The 24799-nt window shown below is 41.1% G+C and overlaps 1 protein-coding gene across 9 annotated transcripts in view; it reads left to right on the forward strand.

Moving 5' to 3' along the window:
- The first annotated feature begins 793 nt into the window (after window positions 1–793).
- Window positions 794–24799, forward strand: part of LOC133042393 (conserved oligomeric Golgi complex subunit 2-like) — a 36424-nt gene continuing 12418 nt past the window's right edge. For 3 of the 9 annotated variants that reach the window (XR_009689487.1, XR_009689485.1, XR_009689486.1), the window contains exons 1-4: window positions 794–1001; window positions 10222–10383; window positions 15279–15359; window positions 17163–22197. Coding sequence is in view for 2 of the 9 variants with exons in the window: in XM_061122891.1 (XP_060978874.1) it covers window positions 930–1001; window positions 10222–10383; window positions 15279–15401 (357 nt within the window). In the remaining 7 variants the exon portion in view is untranslated. The other 6 variants (XR_009689489.1, XR_009689488.1, XR_009689490.1 and 3 more) reach the window with 6 other exon arrangements.

Below are 24799 nucleotides of genomic sequence, written 5' to 3' on the forward strand. Positions count from 1 at the left end.
GCCCCAGATAGTTTAGGGGCATATCAAAGGAATAATTTCAGTAAGCCTAGTCTCTTGCATCTTCCCTTACATAGAAAAGCACTAAATTTCTCAACTTGGGATATCTGGTTTTCTTCCAGTTACAAAACATTTTTGACGTTCAGACTACCTACACTTTGTTGCAAAACTTCTATTTAACCTGTCCCCCACCTCCCTGCCTCCTCAGAGCAGTTCTCTCAGGGTCACTTGAGCTGCTGTCTCCCGGACTTGAAGTGCCAAAAATTCTCACCAAATAAAACATAACTCTCAACTTCTAGGTTGTGAATGGTTTCTAAGGAGATTACAAATAAATATGTATGCACATGTATTTGTGTGCTATGTTCTGACTAGCTAGGTGATGAGGTGCTCTTTAAGAAGAGTGAAGACCAAAGTTACTCAAAGGCGCTCCCTTAAGAAGAGTGAAGACCCAAGGTTATTCCGACCTCCCACCTGGATCTGAGCCAGACCCTGGAGCAAGATCAGGGAGGAGATCCTGGAAGAATGCTGCAGGTAGATTTTTCCCAGTGGAAACGGTGGCTGGAGTGGAAGTCCCAGACTCCTCCAGCCAGTGCTCTTCAGCCTCAGACCTACCTCACTGGGAGCCAGACTGCCCAACCCAGCTTGCCTGAGCTGCAGTGCCGCCCTCCGCCGCACGGAGGCAGCATGACCTACAGCGCGGTGGCAGCGGCGATCCCCACGCCCCTCTTGGCGGCGGCAGGCGGAGGCCGTGCGGCGGAAGCCAGCCCGCGGAGCTCTCGCTGATTGGCCGCGGTGCGGCCGCTGCCATGTTGGCCGAAGTGGCGTTCTCTGCCGGGGCAACTGGCTCTGGCTGCGGCTGCCAGGTCTTTATGCACAGGGTCTTCCTTCTTCCCCTCGCCCGCGGTTGGCGCTGAGAGGCGGCGTCCGGCGGGATGGAGAAAAGTAGGATGAACCTGCCCAAGGGGCCGGACACGCTGTGCTTTGACAAGGACGAGTTCATGAAGGTGCGCCCGGGGGGCTGCGGTCCCCGAGCCGAGTCGGGTGGCCTGTCTTTCTTTCCCTCCGGGGCCTAGTCCAGCTGCTGGGCCGCGGACGCCCCGGATCAGCTCCCGGCGGGACCTCGCTGCCTTCGCAGTGAGTCTTTGGCCTCAGGTGGGGCCGGGGCAGCCTGCTGTGAGAAGGCACTTCTGTGAAATGGTTGCATGGTGACGAAAAGGCCTGAAGTTGTGGGCAAGTGGTTTTGAGCTAGGTGTAAAAGCTCCTGTTATTACCCGAGCCCGTTACCATGCAGTGCAGTCGGAATTGCCAGATCCTGGGCAGACAGAAGTTTGTCGATCGCTGCCTTGCACCTAGAAGCTAAGTACGAATGTATTGACCAAATTTCTGGACCCACGTCTCTACCCAGGGATTAGGTGGGTGGAAAAGGCACTCAATCGAAAGTTTGTCCTTAACGTTCGCCTAAAGTTTCTGAATGGGATATTTAAAAGATTAGAATCTTATTACTGATTTTGTTGCAGTACACCAAAGCATACCATTTTGCTTCTCTAAAGTTACTCTACTTTTTATAAGGTGAACTTGAGGTTGGTCTGAAGGTAAATATCAGCTTACATGAAAAGTTGAAATATGATGGATATTAAAGGTTTATGTGGCACAGCCTTGAAAGTGTCCAAGATCTGAATCAGAGCTGGGAGGAACTTTGCATATTTTTTTGGGGTAATGCTCTGGAACTGTACATATACCATCAAGAAATACAGTTATGCTTTATTTCTAAGGATTGGGGGTTTTGATACCACTTAGTTACTGCTTTCAGTGTTAAAAAGTTAAATGTTTTGGCTTAGTAGACACTTAAATTTTTGAGCAACTGAATTTAAGTCTTTTTTTTTTTTTTTGATGACTTCAAGTCTTAGTATGTTTTTTGCTTTTTAGCTTCATTAGTTTATCTTTTTGATGCTTACATTCAGTTCACAGTCTCTAGTTTTAAACAGTATTTACATCTGTTCTTTTTTATAGCTGAGTAGTATGTACCACATGGACTTGAGCTTGGGCAAACTTGGGGAGATGGTGAGGGCCGGGGAAGCCGGGTGTGCTGCAGTCCACGGGGTCGCAAAGAGTCAGACATGACTTGGGGACTGAACAACACCACATCTTCTTTATCCATTCCTGTGAACTTTTAGATTGTTTCCATGTCTTGGCCATTGCGAATAGTGCTGCAGTGAATACTAGCGTGCGTGTATCTTTTCAAAGGATGATTTTCTTCAGATAAATGCTCAGGAGTGGGGTTGCTGAATGATATGGTAGTTCTATATTTAGTTTTTAAAGGAACTTCCATATTTTGCTCATCAAAAAGAGGAAAATAATGCCATTTGCAGCTACATGGATGGACCTGGAGATTATCATACTAAGGGAAGTAAGTCAGACAAAGATAAATATATCATTCACATGTGGACTCTATTAAAAATGATACATGCATGCGTGTATGCTCAGTCTTAAGCAACTCTTTGAAACCTCATGGACTGTAGCCTGCCAGGTTCCTCTGTGCATGGGATTCTCCAGGAAAGAATCCTGGAGTAGTTTGCCATTTCCTTATCCGGGGATATTCTTAACCCAGGGATGAAACTCACGTCTCCCATGTTTCTTTGCATTGTCGGGTAGATTGTTTACCGCAGAGCCACCTGGGAAGCCTGAAAAGTGATAACAGATGAACTTATTTACAAAACAGACTCGCAGATCTCAAAATTAAATTTATGGTTCAGTTGCTTAGCCGTGTCTGACTCTTTGCAACCCCATGGACTGCAGCACGCCAGGCCTCCCTATCCCATCGCCAACTCCAAGAGTTTACTCAAAACTCATGTCCATTGAATTGGTGATGCCATCCAACCATCTCATCCTTAGTTGTCCCCTTCTCCTCCCACCTTCAATCTTTCCCAGCATCAGGGCCTTTTCCAATGAGTTAGTTCTTTGCATCAGGTGGTCAAAGTATTGGGGTTTCAGTTTCAGCATCAGTCCTTCCAGTGAATATTTAGGACCAGTCTCCTTTAGGATGGACTGGTTGGATCTCCTTGCAGTCCAAGGGACTCTCTAGAATCTTCTCCAACACCACAGTTCAAAAGCATCAATTCTTCGATGCTCAGTTTTATTTATGGTCCAACTCTCACATCCATACATGACTACTGGAGAAACCATAGCCTTGACTGGTCGGACCTGTATGGTTACCAAAGGGGAGGCATGGGGAGAGGTGATAAGTTAGGAGACTGGGATTAGTGTATACACACTACCATATGTAAAGCAGATCAGCAGCGGTTCACTGTGCAGCGCAGGGAGCTCTGCCCAGCACTTCAGTGACCCACGTGGGAGAGGAGCCCCGGGCAGAGCGGGTCCATGCGTGCACACAGACGAGCTGCTCTGCAGCACGCCCGGGACTGGCACAGCAGTGCATGCCAGCTGTGGTAAAAAATTAAGTGATGCAGTTTCAGAAAAAAGCAGTTACATCTGGATCTTCTCCAGTGTGGCCATGTATTTTTCTTATGCAGGCCATCTAGACCCAGGAATAATGTACTCTTGTCCTTGTACAGTGATGTTTCTGCTAAACCTCTGTGATGAAGGGCGTTATTTGAAAGGGAGTACCACGTGAGCTTGCCGATCCAGAAACGCTTTGTTCCATCCGCTGGCTGAGAACTGTCCTGGAGCAAGGGTAGGAAGAAAGAGCATGATGAGGCGAGGTGTGCTGAAAGAAGCCAAGGCACAAGCAGAGATGAGGGGCTTTGTTCTGTTCGGGAATCTCAGAATACAGAGAGCTTAGCCTGACCAACTTTGCCTTCTTCAAGGCTTCCTTCAGGCTCAATACCAGCATTCTTTCTGACTTGCTAGCCCCACCATGGTTCTTGCTCTGAACTGATAGAAAGCCTTTGTGAAGAGAGGCTTCAGAAAGTAGAAACCTCACAATAAGTTCTAAAGTAGAACTTGATGAAGGGGAGAGCAAACTGGGGAGGTGGCTGAAATGGCAGCAGTTTCATATTCTTTCATGCCTCCTAAGCCTCTGAATATGCTCTGTAGTTTGTAGTGCAAATAAGTATGACCACTTCACATGGAAGAGCAAAATACATAGGACAGACACCCTGTGTTAAATGTTGATTTTCTAAGTGAGACTTGGAGATAAAGGTTACTTGCAATTTATGTTTCCTTCAGAGAGACATTTTAAAAGTTTTAGTCACATGGCAGAAATGATAGGTAGAGAGTTTGCCTTTGGGGTTATATTTCTTAAGTCTGTCTGATTCAATGCATATTGTAATTTGTGCCTGTGAGAAAGTTAGAGAATGTCCGATTTGCATTAGGAGAGTGAAGGTTACTCAGAAAATCCAGTCATTGGAAAATTTGTTTCCAGTCAAAGGAAACTTGTGTCACACACATGATGAGGCCCTATTAGGACAGTGGTAGCAATCATTCATTTAATAAACAGGCACTCATTGATCACCTTGGAGAAGGAAATGACAACCCACTCCAGTATTCTTCCCTGCAGAATCCCATGGCCTGAGAAGCCTGGTGGGCTACAGTCCATGGGGTTGCAGAGAGTTGGACATGACTGAGTGTCTGTCACTTCACTTCACTGATCACCTGCTTTGTGTCCACCAGCAGTCTAGACTGGATAGTACAAGGTAGATAAGATTTAGGCTTTTGAGTATGGTCACAGAAAGACCACAGTGTGTGCTGAGAAACTGGACTTAGTCCAGAGAGGCTGCGAGGATAACCAGAATTGAGACTGGAAAAGTAGAAAGACAGCTGGGTGGGACTGCAAGTTGTTCTCGTGTACTGCACTGAGGGGTTTGTGCTTGATGAGTTACAGTCAGGTGGAAAGCAGGAAACGACGTAGTCATGTCTGTTGCATTGAACCCGTGTTAGAGGATGCTGGGCCACTGGTTACTTCAGGTTAATATGGGGTTCTGGTTCAAGGGGGAATTAGGTTGGATTTGAACTGATGAGCTAATAGTTTGATTTGGGCCATTCTTGCACATGTATTTCAGTCCTAACTCAATGTCGTAGTGGTATCTCAGACTTTTAGGAAGTTATTTAATAAATGCTTAAGAAACAACCAACTACCTTTCTGAACATAGAGGGAAAAGGCTACTTAAAATGCTCCAGTGGTCCTTGTAAGATCTAATGAGAAATACAGAGCAGAGGACAGATTTGTGAAGGATGTAGGTGATCAGAAGACAAAAGTGGCAGATGGGAGTAGAGGTACCATCACTTGGGGACTTCTGTCACTTGGTAGTAGAGGTGGTGATGACATCATATCATTAGTTTTGTGAGCTTAAAAAATACAAAAATCCTTAGCAAGGGTTGATGGCCAACTAATACATGAAATAGGACATGAGATACTAGTAGTACGGAAGAGAAGAGGCTGTAAACAAAGATAACTTAGACCAATTCACCTAGGTGTGCTGTTGAAATCTGTCCTTCTATCTCAGCATATGACTTCTATTTTATAGAAAAAATAGTGCCATCAGATGGGAACTTCTTCATCTTAACTGATGACAGCTCCATTCTTGTGTATGTACCCATTCCCTTTCTCCTCCTCGCCTGTCTGGAAAAGGGGTTTTCCTTCCTGAGGTTAGTCCTTCCTACCCCACTCCTCCCCGTGCTTGGAGCCCAGACCCCCTGGTACTCTCCCCACCCTCTGATTCCCCTCTCCTCTGACCTCATCCCCAGTGGCTTTCAAACACACTCCTGCTTTGGTCTCTTCCTCTTGACCCTCCTGCCTCTAGTCATTTTCATATCATTCTCTTCCACATCCCAGCCAAACCCTTGAGTTGTTTTTACTTTCTTATATGCTGATTGGCTATTTGTATATCTTCTTTGGAGAAATGTCTATTCAGATCCTTTGCTAATTTTTTAATTGGTTTATTTGTCTTTTAACTGTTGAGTTGTAAGAGTTTTTTATATTTTGGATGTTAGACCCTTGTCAGATACATGATTTGCAAATATTTTCTCCCATTCACTGGGTTGTCTTCTCACTTTGTAAATAATGTGTTTTAACACACAAGTTTTAATTTTGATTGAGTTCAGTTTATCTGTTATCTTGATGCTTTTTGTGTCAATCACTGCCTAATTCAAGGGCACACAGATTTTCACTTGTTTTCTTCTTAAAGTTTGATTGTTTTAGTTCTTCTATTTGTCTTTTAATCTATCTTGAGTTAAATTTTTGTGTATAGTGTGAGGTTGGTATCTAAATTCATTCTCTTCCATGTGGATAATTTCTAGATAATAATATCAATTGCTGGATGTTTAGTAAATCTACAGTGTAAAGTGAAACTCTCTGGGAAATGAAATGTGGCAGTTATTACATGCCACTTTGAGTCTGAAGTCGTTTGCTGTCAGAGCAAAAGCTCAGATATTCACAGGTGTTCTCAGTCATTTTCTCTTGTGTGGGGCAGCATTTGTTTATTCAAGAACAAATACATAAATGGCAAACTGAGCACTAATATTGCCTAATAGCATTTGTTAGAGCTCAAGTTATATGATTTAGAATGCCATCATGAAGTTCAGATCTGAACTTTCATCCATTTGAAGTTCACACTTTCAAGGTAATAAGCCGAGTGCTCTGCGTAGTCACACGGCTGGTCAGTACCAAGGCCAAGATGTCAGGCTGAGTCCTGCCCCCATATTCTTTCTGTGATTGTTATGTAACTGTGAGTCTAAGGTGTTATCTTAGGTAGTCTCAAGAAGTAAAACAAACAGATGGTTTTTCACTAGGTGGCTGTGAAATTATAGTTTGGTAAGAAATCTCTTATCTGACACTATTATAGCAGGTGTTTGGGTGATTAATTAAGAAAGTCAGTTTTTGTAAGTACTCTTACGGAATGGTGCATGCTGTCCTTAACATATGTGTATATTTGTTCCACATTGATGCGGCTCGAAACTCTTTTCTCTGAAAATCTGTCTGTGAATTCGATTTTTTTGTTGTTGTTGTACTTTAAGTTGAATGAGAACCCCAAGGCGTTTGCAGAGAATCTGGTATAGAATCCTTCGAGATTTGTATGATTCTCCTTCCCACAGCACTACCTGGTTCATGGTCATCTCATACATTTAATATAATTCAGCAAAAATTGTCTTATCAGTTTCTCAGTAGCAGGTCTTTGCAAAGCATCTGCTGTAGTTTTCATGAAAACAGTTATCACTGTGTACTTATATTCTGTTGGTTTATACAATGTTTAATAAAATTATGTAATTTTGGTGATAAGTATAAGTGGCCTTACCAAGTTTGGGAATCATCGTACCTGATACTTGATAACTAAACAGCTCAGTTAGTACCGAAGTCATAAGTAGACAGCAATTTGCTGTCTGTATGCCTGTGTGCCTTCCACAGGCATCAGAATGTTATAAAGGGAGACAGGGCATAATGGTTCTGTGAACAATGCTTGGAAGTTGGTTTTGAAAGATTTTGAACATCTGTTCAGTTGAATACTCAACATCCATATAAAATGTCAATACCAATTAATATGTATTATGAAAAGACATTGAAGCTATATGTAAAAGGAGAAAAATAGCTTAGAAAAGATTTATTAAGATTCTCTGTGTGTGTGTCTGTGCATGTGTGTGTGAACTTAGAAAAAGGTCAAGGGTTTCATTCAGGGAGGATCCTACAACACTTACCTCCTCCCATGGACACAGGAAATCAGTAGCTACTCATGGAACAGTTTCCTCCTCTGAGCAACTCCTGCACATCTGGCAAACAACCCACATCAAAGTGGATAGGAGAGGCTGAGACATGGTCTCACCATCCAGCCCACTCCCAGCATGGTGACCCACAATTGGAAGGAAGCTACCATCCCCAGCTGCTCCCTGAGAAATGAAGGGTCTGAACCCTAAACATGGCACCCCTCCTTTAAAGACTTGCACCTGGGAGATGAGCCCCCAAACATCTACCTTTGAAAGTCAGTGGAACTGGCATCTGCAAGGCCCACCAGGCTCATGATGTGAGAAACAGCTTTTGAAGGGCAGCATGAACTTGGTCACCCTCCTGGGGCCTGGCACAGGGACAGCGGCTGAAATGGGCCCAGACTTTCTGTGAAAGAGGCTTGTTTATCTTAAAGCATCAGCCTGAGGGGCCGGCCTCTCATTTAACACTCTCTGGGGGCGTGAAGGCTGGCAGGAGCCATCTTTGCCCTCTCTGCCTCATTCCAGCTGAACAGTATCTCCTATAAAGGAACTTGGGTACTTGTCTGGTGCCCCGATGTTTGCAGTTGCTGCCCAGAGACACATCTAGGTCACCTGGCTTTGGTGGCCAGTGAGTATACATCTGTAGGTCCCCAGTGTTCACTGCAGTGTTACTTGCAATAGTCAAGACATGGAAGCAGGCTTAGTATCCATTGATAGATGAGTAGATAAAGAAACCATGATATACACACACCACACACACACACAGAGGAATATTATTCAGCCATGAAAAGGAACTAAATCTGGACTCCCCTGGTGGTACTGAAAAGGAAAAGTTAAAATTTGACATGACCTCCTGCTCATTCTGCCGAGCAGAACGTTCTAACTCAGCTTGCTCCTTGCAAAGTCTGGATCGGGTAGGTCACGTAGTCTCAGAAAGTGGGGATTTAAGAAAAGAAGAACTGGAGCTTATCTCACCACCCTTGTCCTGCTCTTTGCAATTCCCCAGCCTCTGTAAACCTGCTTAATCATGCCTTTCCATATAAAGGTCAGGCATTCACCTCCCCATCTTGACTGCTGTTCCCATGCACACGAAACTGCTTCGTTTAAACCAGCCTATTAGCAGCTAGTGTTGCCCACTACAGTCTATCTATGAAAACTCTGTAACCCCGCTGTTTGGGGCTCAGAGCTTAGAGTGTTAACTGCTCTGGGCCCGCTGGCGTAGTAAACGTGAGTTCTCCAACTCTCCCAGTGTGGTGCTTGGTTTCTCGAGTACTGGTTTCTACAACAGTACAGTGGCTCAGAATCTGCTTGCCAATTCAGGGGACACAGATTTGATCCCTGGTCCGGGCAGATTCAACATGCCACAGAGCAGATAAGCCTCTGAGCCACAGCTAATGTGCCTGTGCTCTAGAGTCCATTGCCCACAGCAAGAGAAACCAGCACAATGAGAAGTCTGCAAACCGCAACACAGAGTAGCCCCTGCTCGCCACAACTAGAGAAAGCCCGCATGCAGCACTGAAGATGCAGCACAACCAAGAATAATAAATCAAAATATTTTCAAAAAAGAAAGAAATCTTGCCATTTGTGGCAACGTGGATGGACCTTGAGGGCATTAATGCTACATGACATCAGTTAGACAAAGATGATCACGATCTCACTTTTATGTGAAATCTATAAAACAAAACAAAAATTAACTCAAAGGTACTGAGAACAGATTGGTGGTTGCCAGAGCAGGGGGTGGGGAATGGACGAAATGGGCGAAGGGGTCAACTGGTACAGACTTCTAGTTAATCAGTTAAATAAGTCATGGGGATGTGATGTATAGCATGGTGACTATAGTTAATAATACTGTACTGTATATTTGAAAGTTTCAGAGAGTAAATCTTAAAATTTATCATAGCAAGAAAAGGAAATTTGTAACTGTGTGATGGATGTTACCTCATCCATCCTCACAGTGAAAATATTTGGGAAAAAAATTCCAGAAAATTTCAAAACACAAAATTTGAATTTGCTGTGACAAATAGTTGGCAACTCTTTACATAGTATTTTCAGTGATCTATATAACATTTATATTTTATTAGGTATTATGTAATCTAGAGATGATTTAAAGTGTATGTAAATACTGTGCCATTTTATTGTAGAGACTAGGACATACCTAGATTTTGGTGTCTTTGGGGGTCCTGAAAACAGGCCCCCATGGATGCTGAGGGATGGCTTTTTTTATAGGTTGAAATTGTCACCGTGAATATTTGTTACTTTTAAAACTTAAGGGAAAAGGAACTACTTCTGTTCTGAGAAGAGCCTATTTAATGTGTGTAGTTAAAAACAAATGAAATCCCTTTTAGGAGTTAGGCAGCAGGAGAGAATGCTCTTGGTCAGCGGCCTCCGTCTTGGCACCTTGATGTGTGCAAGCACCTTTCTGTCCTGTGTGTTTTAAAGTGCTTTATCCTGACAGCAGTTAACCTTTCAAATGGATAGAATGGCGTTTCTCTGTTGTTCTCTCTCCTTTTATTTGTATATGTAAAATGTGATACTGTTGCAATAATTCTTTTTTTCTGGTTTTATTTTTAGGAAGACTTTGATGTGGATCACTTTGTGTCTGACTGTCCGAAGCGAGTCCAGCTGAAAGCACTTAGAGATGACCTGGAGCTCTACTATAAGCTGCTTAAAACAGCCATGGTTGAGCTCATCAACAAGGACTATGCAGACTTTGTCAACCTGTCAACAAACCTGGTAAACTTGAAATCCACAGTTCCTACCTGTCAGTGTATTTACACATGTACTGCACACTTTTTTTCTCACTCATGTTTCTTCTTAACAGCTCTGAGTCTTTTTAGAAACCTTTTAGTTATTTTCCCCCCAGAAACTTGAAGGGATTGCTAATCTTGATTAAGGAACTAAACTTTCTTGATACACATGTTTTGTGTTTAGTTTGATTATTTTTTGAATGACTTACTAAGAAGTGGTGAAAAGTAAAGGATAGCAATACCAAGAGTGTTTGTTTTTTAGTTGCTAATTGATTCCCATGAAATCTCACCAGTTTAGACTAATTTCTGAGAGCAGATATCAACTCTTCTTAAGGAAATGTTTCATTTACTTTGAGGTACATGTGCTAGCCAGAGATAGGTTGAGAAAACATTGGCCAATATTGATCATTAAGAAGCCTCTTTTTATACATTTTATAAAAATGTAGGAATTGTTTATAAGAAGCATATTAATTACTTGGAAAAATTGTTTAGAAACACTTGAGTTTTCATACTTGCGAAAGTCTTGTTCATATTTTGTTTTTAAGTCTGTTTGTCGAAAGAGGTATGGAAGTAGCCATCTCTATGGGAATTTCAAGAAGCATTGAGAATAATGAGCCATATTTGCTTTTGGGAAATACACCACTAAGATAAATGTTCCAGTAGGATTAGAGACCCTGAAAATTTTATTTCCATCCTATTTAATTTGGATTTTTCTGAAGGGTTGTAATAATGCTTAGGAGAGATGTAGTCCATCAGACTTTCATATCAGCTGGTTGAATATCATAAACAATAGAGATAGCTATTTTTCCTGTTAGTTTTTTAAGTCATTTAAAATTTTATCCCAAAGGCAAATTGTGTATAGGAATTTTTGATTTATTATGACTTTCCTTATTTTTATAGTGCTTATGTATCAACAGGTTTTTCACATTCAGGGAGCAATGTTTATGGCCAAATAACATTTTTGTTACGTAGTTACTAGCAGCATATAATTGTACAGAAAGAATAACCTAAGCCTAATACTGCTTTGATCATTAAGCATAGGCTTCACTGTTAATCCTGGCCCTGATGCGTCTGTGCCAGCATGCTTTTGCCTTTAGGTTGGTATGGACAAGGCCCTCAGTCAGCTTTCTGGGCCTTTGGGACAGTTAACGAGAAGAGGTTCTGGTACGTCCCCAGAATTATTTAACAGTCAACAATCTACCATAAAACATAGTACACTTGTTTGCCTTCTCCAAGAATTCTTTTTTATTAATCTGTTAGATTGTTGTGGTTGGTGTTTTTTAATGTTCCATGATTATAGTATAATACTTTCAAAATGTAAATGATTTGCATGTGATATTACAACCTAAGAAACATATTTGGTTTGAAGACAGCAAATTCTCAAGAGTAGAGTAGACACTTTTAAATGTCGGGGAGGAGGAGAAGGGTATTTCAAAAATTAAATTTGTTAATACCACCTCACCCATGTATAAGTGGTCTCCAGCTTATAACTGGCTTACTTATATTTTAAAATTTGTCATTTTACAAGTATTTCCCCAGACAATATTTTAAATGTAGTTAGATTCGTGGATCAGTTTATACCAGCCATTTAACCCCTGATGTACCTGAAGGGTAATATAAATGTCGTGTAATACCTAGTTTCTCTGAGAAAATCTCTCCTTTGGGAATGGAACTGTCTGCCCCTAAGCCATGAGAACAGGGACTTCATCCGGGTGAACAGTGGAGAGGGAGTTTTGGTGTCACCTCCAACAGAAAACTGCCGCCCTATCCTCCCCTCACCCTCTGGGCTGTGCTAGGCACCTCGCCCTCCATCCTCCCTTTGTTGTGAAGCACTGCACCGTCACTTCCTGTGTGTGTCAGCACTGGACCATGCCAGACCATGTGGCCTTATGCTCCTTGCCTCGAGACAGTACCTGGCACATGCAGGGTTCTCAGTAGATAATGTAGTAAAGAGGTTCTGCTTGGATAAAGCTGTAGGAAATGCAGGACAATGGGAACATCAGGGCTGAGAAGTCCCCAGGAGGGTAGGCAAGAAAAAATTCATAAAAAAGGTAAGTTGTGAGCTGTGCCTTGAACTAGCAGATTGTTTGAAAGTTCGTGTCTTGTTTGAATTTTACAAAGCTTATTAAAGGGCCTTTTGTTGGAATGGAAGAGAAAGAAGGTTTTGGTCTGCTGCTGGATTCCACACCAGCCTCTGCATGGCCTTCCTGCCTCCTTTTCAGGACTCCTCTTCCTTCTCCCAACCTGTAGCCATGACATTTCCCAAACCCCGTCCTTTTTTAACCTTCCACTCTTCTCTCTGAACTCTCTCCACTCTGCTCACCTGTGCTTGAACTTCCTCGACTGCCCTCACGCCTTCAGGCTCTTGTCCTACACTGCCAGCTGCCAGAGCCACCTACCGTTCCTTACTCTGCAGCTGTCTTTATAACCACCCTTCTCCTCATCACCTGTAGACCTCACCTGCCTTTTTAATCTCAAGAAGCTTCTCTGAGATTCTAAGATCATTGAGGGATAAGACTGTTTCTATCTAATTCATCATTGTATCCTCATTGGCTGACGGTTAGTAGACATTTCATGTTTATGGAATGAATTCACTTTTCTATAAAATTTTTGTGATTTGTCTGGTAGTGGTGGTTTAGTCGCTAAGTCATGTCTGACTCTTGCGACCCCGTGGACTGTAGCCTGCCAGGCTCCTCTGTCCATGGGATTCTCTAGGCAAGAGTCCTGGAGCGGGTTGCCATGTCTAGTTTATTCTCATCGTTTCTTTTACTTTTGCTTTGGCCTGATTCTTCATATTTTGTTTCATTTATTAGCTTCTGGACATGTTTCTCCACCTATGAGCTGCCGTTTCCTGGCCATTCTTTTCCTTACTCCTTGATTCGTAATATCCTTAGAACAACGTGGCATCATGAAGTATCAGTGCTTAAGGATTGTTTAGCTCCTGATAGAATCTAGTCTAAAATTCTCCTAAATCAACACCCCTCCCCCCGCCATTTATTTCTACTTCTCTCCAAAATGAAGCCTGCTGTGCACCCGGGTGCACCCTCCAACCCTGAGTGCGCCCTGTCAGTCGCACCTTTCCACCCTCTGTCCTCTAGTGACTGCTCTCCTCCACCGTCGGCCTCCACAGGCTCTCCAAGTCAGATTCGAGTTCCATCCCCTGTGCCACATTTTCCTATTCTTTGAGTCAGATGATTCTTTCTGTACTCTGACCACGTATGACGGTGATTGTATATGTATTGGGTTGGCCAGCAAGTCCCACTGGTTTTTAAGTAAAAATAAAAGACACAGTTTTCATTTTCACCAAGAACTTAATTGAACAGTGTATTCACAGTTTTGTTCCACTACCTTCTGCCGTTTTTTTCAGGCAGCTTCATAATTCCATCTTCCCAAAACTTTTTATATTTTTGAGCAAAGAGCTGTTGCAGGTGTCTTTTATGGTCTTCAGGGAATTGAAATTTTTCCATTAGGAGAATTTTGTAAAGACCAAAATAAGGGAGAATCTGAAAGTGCAATGTCTGGTGACTGTGGTGGATGAATCAGAACTTCCCAGTCAAGCTGTAACAATTTTTGCCTGGTCATCAAAGAAACGTGGTCTTGAGTTATCCTGATGCAAGATTATGCGTTTTCTCTTGACTAATTCCAGATGCTTTTCGTCTAGTACTGCCTTCAGTTTGTCTAATTGGGAGCAAGTACTTGTTAGAATTAATCATTTGATTTTCCAGAAGGAGTTCATTATAGAGAGTTCTCTTCCAATCCCACCATATGCACAGCATCACTTGTGGATAAAGAGCAGCCTTACGTATGATTGTGGTGGTTCATTTTGCTTGCCCCATGAGCTCTTCCATTCCACATAATTGTACAGTATCCACAGAGGATGAGATGGTTGGATGGCATCATCGACTCAATGGACATGAGTTTGAGCAAACTCTGGGATGTAGTGAAGGCCAGGGAAGCCTGGTGTGCTGCTGTCCATGGGGACAACTGAGCAACTGAACAACAACAGCAATCCACTTTTCTCTCTCCTGTCACAATTTGTTTTAAAAAGTAAACATTTTTGTTACTTTTAAGTAGAGAATTCCCTGTGGAAATATGGTCAAGAAGGTTGCTTTTTCCCTTCACTTATGTGGAACCCAAACATCAAAACGATTCACATAACCAAGCTGGTGCAAATGGTGTTCAGCAATTGATTTGAATATTTTGAGTATGTTGGCCATCTCCTGCATGGTATAACATTGATTGTTCTCAGTTAAGGTCTCAATTTGATTGCTGTCAACCTCAACTGCTCTTTTCAACTGTGGCAAAATCTATCCAGTGAGAAGTCTGCAGCACAGATCTTTGCAAGCCATTTTGACACTTCAGTCAGTCAGCACATTCTCCATACACTGCACAAACCTTACTTTGCATTTCAGTTGTATTCTTACCTTTCTTGAAATAATAAAGCATAATATGCAGAAAATGTTGCTTTTTTTCTCCTTTAATATTAAAATGACTGCACAAAAATTCAGTAGTCTTGATTTTTTTTTAATGCACACTGATATGACAGCTGTCACAATACAGTCTTACAAAATTATTTCTAATGAAATTAAAGACAGCCAAGCACTACTAGAGCCATCTTATGGTAAAAAAGTAAACTAACTTCTTTGCCAACCCAATATTATTATTCTTTTGGCCATTAATCCTCTGTGATCTTGGCTTTATATGTCATTTTGCCTTCGAATCATGAGTACCCTCAACAGCAGGTGTATTTGATATTATGTATTTTTGTCAATATCTATATAATATTGGCCCAAAGATAATTAAGCTACATGGAATTTAATGTGTAAGTTTTGTAATGCCACAAAACAATTTCTGCAGTACGTTTTCTTTATTCTTTTACAGAGTCTTCGGTCATCTGTCAGTGAAGGAATTCGGGCAGTAGGTGAACGAATGTCTAAACAAGAGGACATTAGGGGAAAAAAGGTGTCCTTGAGTGTCATACTGTTAAACACGGGCTTATGGTAGCACCTTGGAGCTAACTGCACTTTGCTGGATGCAGTGTGATACACTCCTCTTGGTACCTCTGCAGAGAGGAGGGCGGGATCTTCCTTTCTCTTTAGGCAGCAGCATTCAGCCAGGCTCCTGAGGGGTTCAGCCAGAGCTGGAGCCCAGGTCTTCTCATTCCTTGGCTGATTAAAGTCCTATTGATAAGAAGGGTGTGGTAAAGTAACTAATTGAAGAAAAAGACAAAGAATATTGCATATTCTTCTTGTGCTTTATTAATGATAGCATTAAAAATTTTAAATGTAGATTTCTTATGCTACATGCCAGCTCAAAGCCTCATGTCTTCTCAACTTCTTACCATATGAAACTTTTTTTTTTTCTCCCAAAACTGTTTCTATGCTTATAATGTCATGTTAACTATTTGAAATAAAGCTGAATTTTAGAGGTACTCTAATGGACACAAAATTAACATTCCTCAATTTTTCCAGAATAAGACACAGGAATAACTGGTATCAGTGAAGCATTTTACAGTTTAACAGGCATAAAACTAGTTTCTCAGCACCCTTGTAAAAAAGATATTCAAATTTTAGTGATTCGGGAGCAAGTAGGCCTTCTAAGGCCAACTCTTCCAGTGTTCTGCTGCAGGTGGAAAAACTAGTGTGTTGCTCTCTCATTCTGCCACATTTACTTCTTTTGTTTCCACTTCTTAACTGTACCTCTGCATGCACTACTATTAATTTTCAGCAGTTTCATGTTTTGATTTTATTTTCTGACTTTAATGGATATAATATTACAATTATATAATATTATATATCCATTATTGTATATATTGTAGTAATATAATATATATTACATATATATCCATTATTATTGGATATAATGGGATTAGAATTTGAGACAGTTATCAGCTCCTGTCCAGAGATTTCAAGAATGCAGTGCCTGTCTAGGAAAGGCTGTCAGCCTGTGAGAGCAGGGCTTTGTGCCGGTTCTGTTCACTCGTGTCCTCCCTGCCTGGGTCAGTGTCTGGTGCACAGTGGGTGCTCAGTAACTGTTTACATATTTTATTTTGTCTTTTTTTAATTAATTTTTATTGGAGTCCAGTTGCTTTACGGCGCTTTAGTCACACACACACACGTGTGGATCCGTCACACACACACGTGTCCCCTGGTGTTTAGGTTTCTGTCCCATTCAGGTCACCACTGAGCACTGGATAGAATTCCTGGTGCTATACTCCTGTATAGTTCTGGGAACTGTTTGTTTAATGAGTGCTTTATGTCTTTCTGTGCTTTTAAGGATGGGTTTTTTATAATGCTCAACTTCTTTGATAAGGTTGTATAATAATGTCTTTAATGAACTGATGCTTAAGCATATAATTGTGTCATATACATGTCAATAGGATAAAGATGATCAGAAGCTACAGTTATAACACAAAAAAGGGTCATAAGAAAATAAATGTAATACCTATAGAGAGGTTCATTTAAGATAGGAAAAGAAAGGAATAATAGTGTGGGAAATGAGGAAACAAAAAGTCTAGTTTTCTCCTTTTTTTAACTATAAACTTGCAGTAGAATATTGAAAATGTGCTTCTTCTTGACACCTAAAATTAAGATTTGCATTCTTGGGAATTCAGTTTTATGTCAAAGCACTTAAAATATAGAATGCCCTACATACTCTTAAGTTGACTTTTTGCTTTGTATGTCCCTGTATTTAGAATGGGGAAATAGGATTATTAAGATTAAATATCGTGATAACTTTGTTTTTTGCTTAATTATTATTTTATAGATATGTGTGTTGCAGCTTATATAGGTTATTCCATCAGTTGACAAAATTGAAAAAATCTTAAGTTCTCAACATTGTAAAGAAATATCTGCACTAGAAGCAAGCAGGTAAGTATTTTCTTTACTAAATATTACATAAATTATTACTTCACATCTAGCCTAAATTTTTTATTTTTATTTTTTAGTTAAAATTCATCTCTGAAAAAGAAGAAAGGCCAAGTCTATGGTTCAGTGTTTTTGAGTGTAGCTTGTGGAAAGTGGAGGGTGTGAGATGGTAAAGTTTATAATACATCCTTATAAAGGCTTTATGGTTATGGGCCACAGTTCCAGTACATCACTTCACAGGGAATCAGAGGAGTGTGCTTTTATTGGAAGAATTTTAGTCTTTGGAATTGCCTTAGAGAACCACTGGCAAAATTTTGTTGATCTTCAAGATATGAAATAGCTTTCATCTTTCCTAAATTCATTTAGACCACCAGAGTAATGGCCAGAGTATTGCCACTTATGTATCTTACCGTACCATTACATGATTAAGAAACAGGATAGGCACATTTAGTTAACATTGTCAACAAGGAAAAAAAAAAAAAAAACTTGTGAAATTAGAAAAAGATGACCATTTTCTTTGTTACATACTGCAGCTGTCTTCTTCTTATCTTTCTAGTCTGAATTTTAAATCAGCCAGATAGGTGAGTGACTCAGAAAATGAGTAGCTCATACCAGCACCATGGGAAGCACCGTGGTGCCATGGACAGATTTGTGCTGTATATTCCACTCTGCAGCCTGAGCCATGGAACTCAGCTCCTGGTGTCAGTGACAGGGGAAGCTAACGGGAACTCCTCTGGCAGAGTTGTCTGACACTGAGGTGCCGTCAGCCCATACCTGGCATGTATAGGCCCTCAGTTCAGTTGAGTTGCTCAGTCACGTTTGACTGTTTGTGACCCCATTTGATGAGTCATCCCTTCTGACCCATCCAGGGGAGCTGTTTGTCTCAAACGGTTCCAAGTCTCTTGCCCTCAGCTGCCTTGGCAGCTCCTGCCAGCTTATCCTCAGTCGACATCCACCATACCTGCCTTCCTGTTTTCTTTCCGTTTTTGACCATCCCTCCTCTTCCTTTGATAGAGATGCATCACAATGTCTTTTTCTATAATACTGTTCCTTTGTGATATTCCATCTTTAATTAATAGATATTATGCTGTTTTTGCTCAGAATCACCTTCGAGGACTTTTTAAAAATTCAGATCAGCAACTTTGAGTTGTAGAGGAGGGGAAACCAGGGCAGTGTAATGTAAATAACCAGGTAGAGCTAGAGAGAGGGAAAGGAAGTTAACAATGAAGAAGGCCCTGAGTGGGAGAGACTGGGGGAGGAGATGTAAACACCCACACTGGCCTGGGCCAGCTCTTGCTTCTCTGCTGGCCCCTGTGGTCGGGGCCTGGCAGTGTCAGGGGCTTATACTTAACTTTTCTAGTTTTCCACTGTCCTAGAACATGTTGTACCAGAGAAGGAAATGGCACCCCACTCCAGTACTCTTGCCTGGAAAATCCCATGAATGGAGGAGCCTGGTAGGCTGCAGTCCATGGAGTCGCAAAGAGTCAGCACAACTGAGCGACTTCACTTTCACTTTTCACTTTCATGCATTGGAGAAGGAAATGGCAACCCACTCTAGGGTTCCTGCCTGGAGAATCCCAGGGACAGCGGAGCCTGATGGGCTGCCGTCTATGGGGTCGCATAGAGTCGGACACGACTAAAGCGACTTAGCAGCAGCAGCAGCAGCAGAATATGCTGTAAAAGCTCATGGCACAAAGGATGCCATAGCTTCTACCTTATAACAAGGGGGCTATGGAAAAGCACAATGAAAGCATCAGGATTGCCAATCATGTGATATATTCTTGGAAATTAAAAACCTTTAGAAATTAACTCTTTTTAATTGTCTCCACTAGCCCACTTTTGACTGAAATTTTGGAGAGAATTGCCACAGAATTTAATCAGTTACAGTGTCATGCTGTTCAAAGCAAAGCCTTGCCTGTTTTGGACAAAATAAGACCAGGAACTGTTGTTCTAGATTTTTGACACTTTAGTATTTAGGAATTTGCTAAATAATTTTGATTTTACCTGGTACAGGCAGACCTTGTTTTATTGCCCTTAGATTTATTGTGTTTCACAGATCCTGCACTTTTTTTTAATTGAAGGTTTATTGCAGCTCTGCGTCAGGCAGGTCTGTCACCATGCTAGTACCCTTTTAACAGCACCTGCTCACTTCAAGTCCTGTAATCTCTGTATCTCATTCTGGTAGTCTTCACAGTATTTCAAACCTCCACCAGCAAAATGATGATAGCTTACTGATGGTTCACATGATGGTTGCATTTTTTAGCAATAAAGCATTTTTAATTAAAGTAGTTAAGGTCTGTATCTTGTTTTTCTTACACATAATGCTTTTGCAAACTCAACATACTGTATGCAGTACAGTATAAACAGACCCTTTATATCTGCTGAGAATCCAAGAAACCCCCATACCTGACTTAATTGTGATAGTAGTCAATTTACTGTGGTGGCCTGGAACTACACCTGCAGTATTGCCAAGGTATGCCTATATTGTTCTGACAGTTTTTGATCTGCAGGATTTTGAAACTAGCTTTGAATTTTCTCTTTCATTTTTTGTTTTTTAGGCCCCTGCCTCCTAAGTGTCGCACATTATAGATTTTGTGTAAAGACACAGGCATATCCTCTGACTTATAAGGGTAAAATTAATTCTAAATTTCGTGTAACTTGACACACTATATGATTTAGTCAGAATTAATTTATCCAAAACTCTTGACTGGACTTTAGAATCATGATGTTTGTCAGATTTACTCTGTAGCTTAAAAGAACCTCATTCTGAAGTGATATCTAAATCCTCCTTTGATACAGCAAAGATTAACTTACAAAGAGATGTGAGGAGGAGGAGAGATTCATTGTTCCTCTCCAGAAAATGTTAATATTTAATTTTACATGTCTTCTGTTGGAATAAGAAATTTGTAATGTGTGTGTTTGGATCTTTAGAAATGACTACAACTGGAGCTTTTTAACCTGTCTTTCTTGCAGCGTATAGCTGGTATTAAAGCCATGTTACAACAGTCGCTGGAAGGCCTCCTATTAGAAGGTCTTCAGACTTCCAGTGTCCATATTATTCGGCCCTGCTTACGGACTTAGGCCACAATTGACAAGACATGGGATGCAGAGGCATTAGTTGGTCAGGTCCTCGTGAAACCATACATAGATGAGGTTTGTGTACTGTTGAATAAGGCCTTCATTCAGCAGATGTTCATATAGAGCATCTGCTCTGTCTTGGATGCTTTACTGGGTGTAAGGGGTAGTTTAGAGGCCTTTCTCTAAAGATTCTCAGTTACTGTAGTACCATCAGTTGTAAGAAAAGGTTGGTCCCTGGTGGTTACAACCAGCATGCAGGAGTCAGGCACCTTCTCAAGTGTTTTTTAGTGATGCCCAGGGATCATGTTAATTTAGTGGGAGTAGGGTCTTGCCTAGGGAGAAGGAATGTATCAAAACGTTTTTAGGTTAGTTTTATGGTATCTGAATTATTTGCCACTAAATTCTTAAAATGAATTTTTAACTACTGGTCTAGTGTGTAAAATGAAACAAGTAAGCAGATACCAAAACCACAGTGTAAGTTCCTAGTAAGGGAGCCTGCTGAAACCCTGGCCATGGAAAGTCTGTGCTGAAGGTTGTCTTCACAGAGATGTGGCCTAAGTCTTGAATACTGAGGAATCTCTTAGCCAGGAAGGTGGGAGGGAGGAAATAGTCACTGACGCAGGACTTTCATAGGCAAATTAGCAGCATAATACCCTGAGTCCAAAACTTGACTGTCCAGTGTCCTTCATCTCCAAGGATGCAGTTAAACTTTGGAAAGTATGCACATTCTGCCTTTGAGCAGCCAGGATGTAGACTGTACCATACGAAGTTGCCAATACTCAACGTTTTCTGACACACAAAAGTGGCAGCTTCATCTGGTTCAAACTGATAAGAGTCACAAGCCCATCCTCAGTGTTTGCAGACTCTTCAGTCCTCTGTCAGTGTGGATGCTCTTTCTGTCCAGTAAGTACAAAGCCCTGTTCACCATGACTTTGGGATGAAAGCCTCCCATTTATAAATGGGGGAAATGGAATCCCATTGATAAAAATGAAATGTAAGGATTAACTTCAGTAATCCTTTCAGCTTTTATTAGAGTTACTAAAAGTAAATGATCTGTCAGTTTCCTCTCTTCCTATCCTGTTCTATTTCTTACCTAACTTGATAAGAATGAAAAAGACAAATTACCTACATTATTTCTGTCTCAGTGAGTGAAAATCATTACTAGCTTATGCCTTTGTTTTTCATTGAACTGAACCTAAGAGAAACATTTGATGTTTCAGTGGCATATTAAATAAACCAAGGCCACATTTTCATTTTTTTTAAATTCGTATGCATATCTTGTCATTAACCTCTTGACTGTCAACCTTAACACAAAAGATAAAATAATAAAGTAAAATAAAATATATATTTCCATCTTTCTCTGTCTCACGCCTTCCCCTGATCTAAATTATGGTAGAAGAAAAGGCCGAGATCAGTACAGGGAGGGTCTGTTGTTATGGGAAATTGTCATTTTATTTTGTTTTCAGTCTCGGGAGGGGAGGAGACAAATGTGCTTGGCTTTCCAGCTTCAGGCCAGTCTCTGTCACCCAGCCTGTGTCTCCCCTGGGTCAGAGCTGTGCTTCCAAATCCTGAATCTAGTTCTGAGTATAGCTGTTACTGTTGGAAAACATGTTAGCTGGGGAGGAGGGGGCATGAGGAAGCATACTTTTGAGGTTTTCTCTATTTTTCCTGTAGTGTGTAATTCATACCTCTCTTTTAGATGCTTTTTAAAAAATGCTATTTGTTTAATAGGTGATTCTAGAGCAGATTGTTGATAGTCATCTGAGTGATCTCCAGTTCATGTATGATAAACTCTTGGAGTTCGTTCCCCATCACTGCCACCTTCTTCAAGAGGTCACAGGAGGAGCCATCTCAAGGTAGTTTAAGCAGCTGTACTTAGAACTTGCGCCTGCTGGTTATTGCTGCCTTGTTTGGGTCGGGTTCATGTGCGCTCCCCCGGTGAATTGTTAGCATGGCACTATGAGGTGGGTGTGGGTCATCGCCTCAGAAGGAAACTGTAATGAGTAGGGCAGAGGTAAAGGGTACATCTTTGTGAATTCACAACCCATATTTTCCCCTTTTGTGTACTTTTTCCTCAATTACTTGTGAAATAAAAGTTGGTTTCCTTCCATTATTCTAATGTTACATGTAATCTGTTTATAACTATGGATTCAGTGTAATTCAACAAGTTTTATATTAATTGTGGTTAAAGTCATCTTAAGTTTTCCCTCCTCTTGCCTGATTTCCATACTTTTCGCTTTGTTTTATAAATACCCAGCTGCCTTTCACCATCACCACTGGCCTGATCCGGGCCTTCGTCATAGTCTTATCCAGAATAACAGGATCTGCCCACCTCCTCTCTCTCCCTCTGCCTCCACCCTCTCCCTTCTCACCCGTCCCCTCTGCCCTTCGGCTGTCACACTGACCCACGATTTGATATTTAGGCACTGCCTTCTTCCTAAGTCTTTAGTGGCTTCTTGTTGCGTATGGAGGAAAGTCTAGACATCTTGATGCGGCCTACGAGGCCCTGCGCACTCCGGCCTCAGTGGTCCTTGTGTGTGGCACTCTGTGGGCTTCCCTTGCTCCGCTGGTCCCAGGCACACATTTGGTGGGTCTGTATTTTTCCTCAGAGTCCTCTGCCTTTCCCTTTCTTTTTGTTGATCTGTCATTCTGTGTGAAGCCCCAACGCAGATGCCACTTCCTTCAAGAGACCACCTTTCATCCTGAAGTCTAGCTTTCATCCTGTTCTCTGTAGGCGATTGCATGTTGCTTTCACTTCTATTGAGGACTAATTTCCATCTTAACAGCTTGCTCCCATCCTGCACAACCCATACTCCCCACCCTTGGCACAGTGTGTTAAGACAGCAACTGTCCAATGTTTGTGAAATGAAAGACTCAGTCAATTTGCAGCATTAGAAAGGCAAATCAAGTCTCTTTGTTCATGGAGTAAAAATTATTTTTAGTCTTGAAATTTTTTTCTTTGAAAAGAGAAACCTGGGGAATAAATGTGCTGATTGACTGGGAAGTAAGTACCCTCTCTGTTTCCACTAGATGATTTCAGATGAAGCTTTGTTTTGCCCCTTTTGTGTAATAATCATAAAAATTTAGTTGGATTTGGATTTGGGGTAAGAATTTAATAGAAGTCATCATGTGAAATTAAAGAGGCCACAGTAATGAAACAACCAATCTTTAGATTTGACAAGCCTAGTCTTGGTCCTGAAATGTCAAGTTTCATGCCTCACATGTTTGTTCTTTTCCACAGTTTTCAGGGTGGCAGAACTCATGTAGAAAGCTCAGAAATTTGAGTATCTAGACTGTACCTTGGTAGGTCATCTGCCTTTGCTTCACGCTGCATCATCTTGTTGCCCTGGACTCTCCCTTGCTCAGCATCTGCCGTTGGGTGCTCTGTATACCCGGCAACAGCAGTGATGTTCAGTAGTTATTTTCCAGAGGACGTAAATTAGCTTTTCTAATTGTTGATCTTGCAGAGTTAAATTTTCCTTTTGAGGCTTTAATTGTGTATTTAGTTTGGAAATGAGGTGATCTTGTCATTCATTTGCTCATATTGTGTGCATTTGTATTCTAAAATTTTCAATTTTGTTCTGTCTTCCTATACCTTATTAGAGCTAGTTCCTACTGGGATTAAAAGTATATGATATGATACATGGAATTGGGTATGTGGGACATAGGCGTCTCCTTTCCCTCATCGAATATAAAGAAAATTACCTTAATATAGAGCATGTTAACAATGCAGCAAAGTGGGTAGGTCAGTGAGATGCTGTTGCCTAAAGATATTTACAGACTTTTAAGTAGAGAGAAACGTAAGGAACCCACCTCTTTTATTTATGTACTGTGTATTTAACACTATTAACATAGCACTATATGTTAGTAAGTGCTAAATGCTTTACAAACCATACACCATCCTAAATGCTTTACAAATCTTATTCCATATAATGAATGACCCTATGATTTTAAAGATGAGGAAACCAAAACACAGAGAGGTTAAATGACCCGAGATTTGAACTCAGGCTCTGTGGCTCCTGAGAGCTTGATTTTATCTTAGTGTTCTCTCTCACCTAAGTGTGTGAATTAGAAACGCAGAATTTGGGCTTTTTGCTTACAATGCAAAATAAAGCATGTGCATATGAAAACCATGAATGTTATCAGTTTTTTTGTATTAAGATTTGTAACCCAGATTTTACATGAAATAGTCATAGAACATTAGACCTGAAGGTAATCAGAGATAGCTGAGTCACAAAGCTGTTAGTAATTGGTAAATCAGTGTGATTTACAGTGTTTTAGAGTTGAGTGGTGTTAAGGTTGAATACAAAGATTGTTTTTCTTGTGGTATTAGATTGCTGTTTTTTCAAGATAGTGTATAAACATGGTAGCCCATTTTAGGGGAGACAACTGCCACAGCAAGTTGGCATAGTTTACCATTATCCTTGACCCCAGCTGTCTGCTATGTGATAATTGTAG

Source organism: Dama dama, chromosome 21 (assembly GCF_033118175.1).
Source record: "Dama dama isolate Ldn47 chromosome 21, ASM3311817v1, whole genome shotgun sequence".
In the NCBI taxonomy this organism is placed as follows: domain Eukaryota; kingdom Metazoa; phylum Chordata; class Mammalia; order Artiodactyla; family Cervidae; genus Dama; species Dama dama.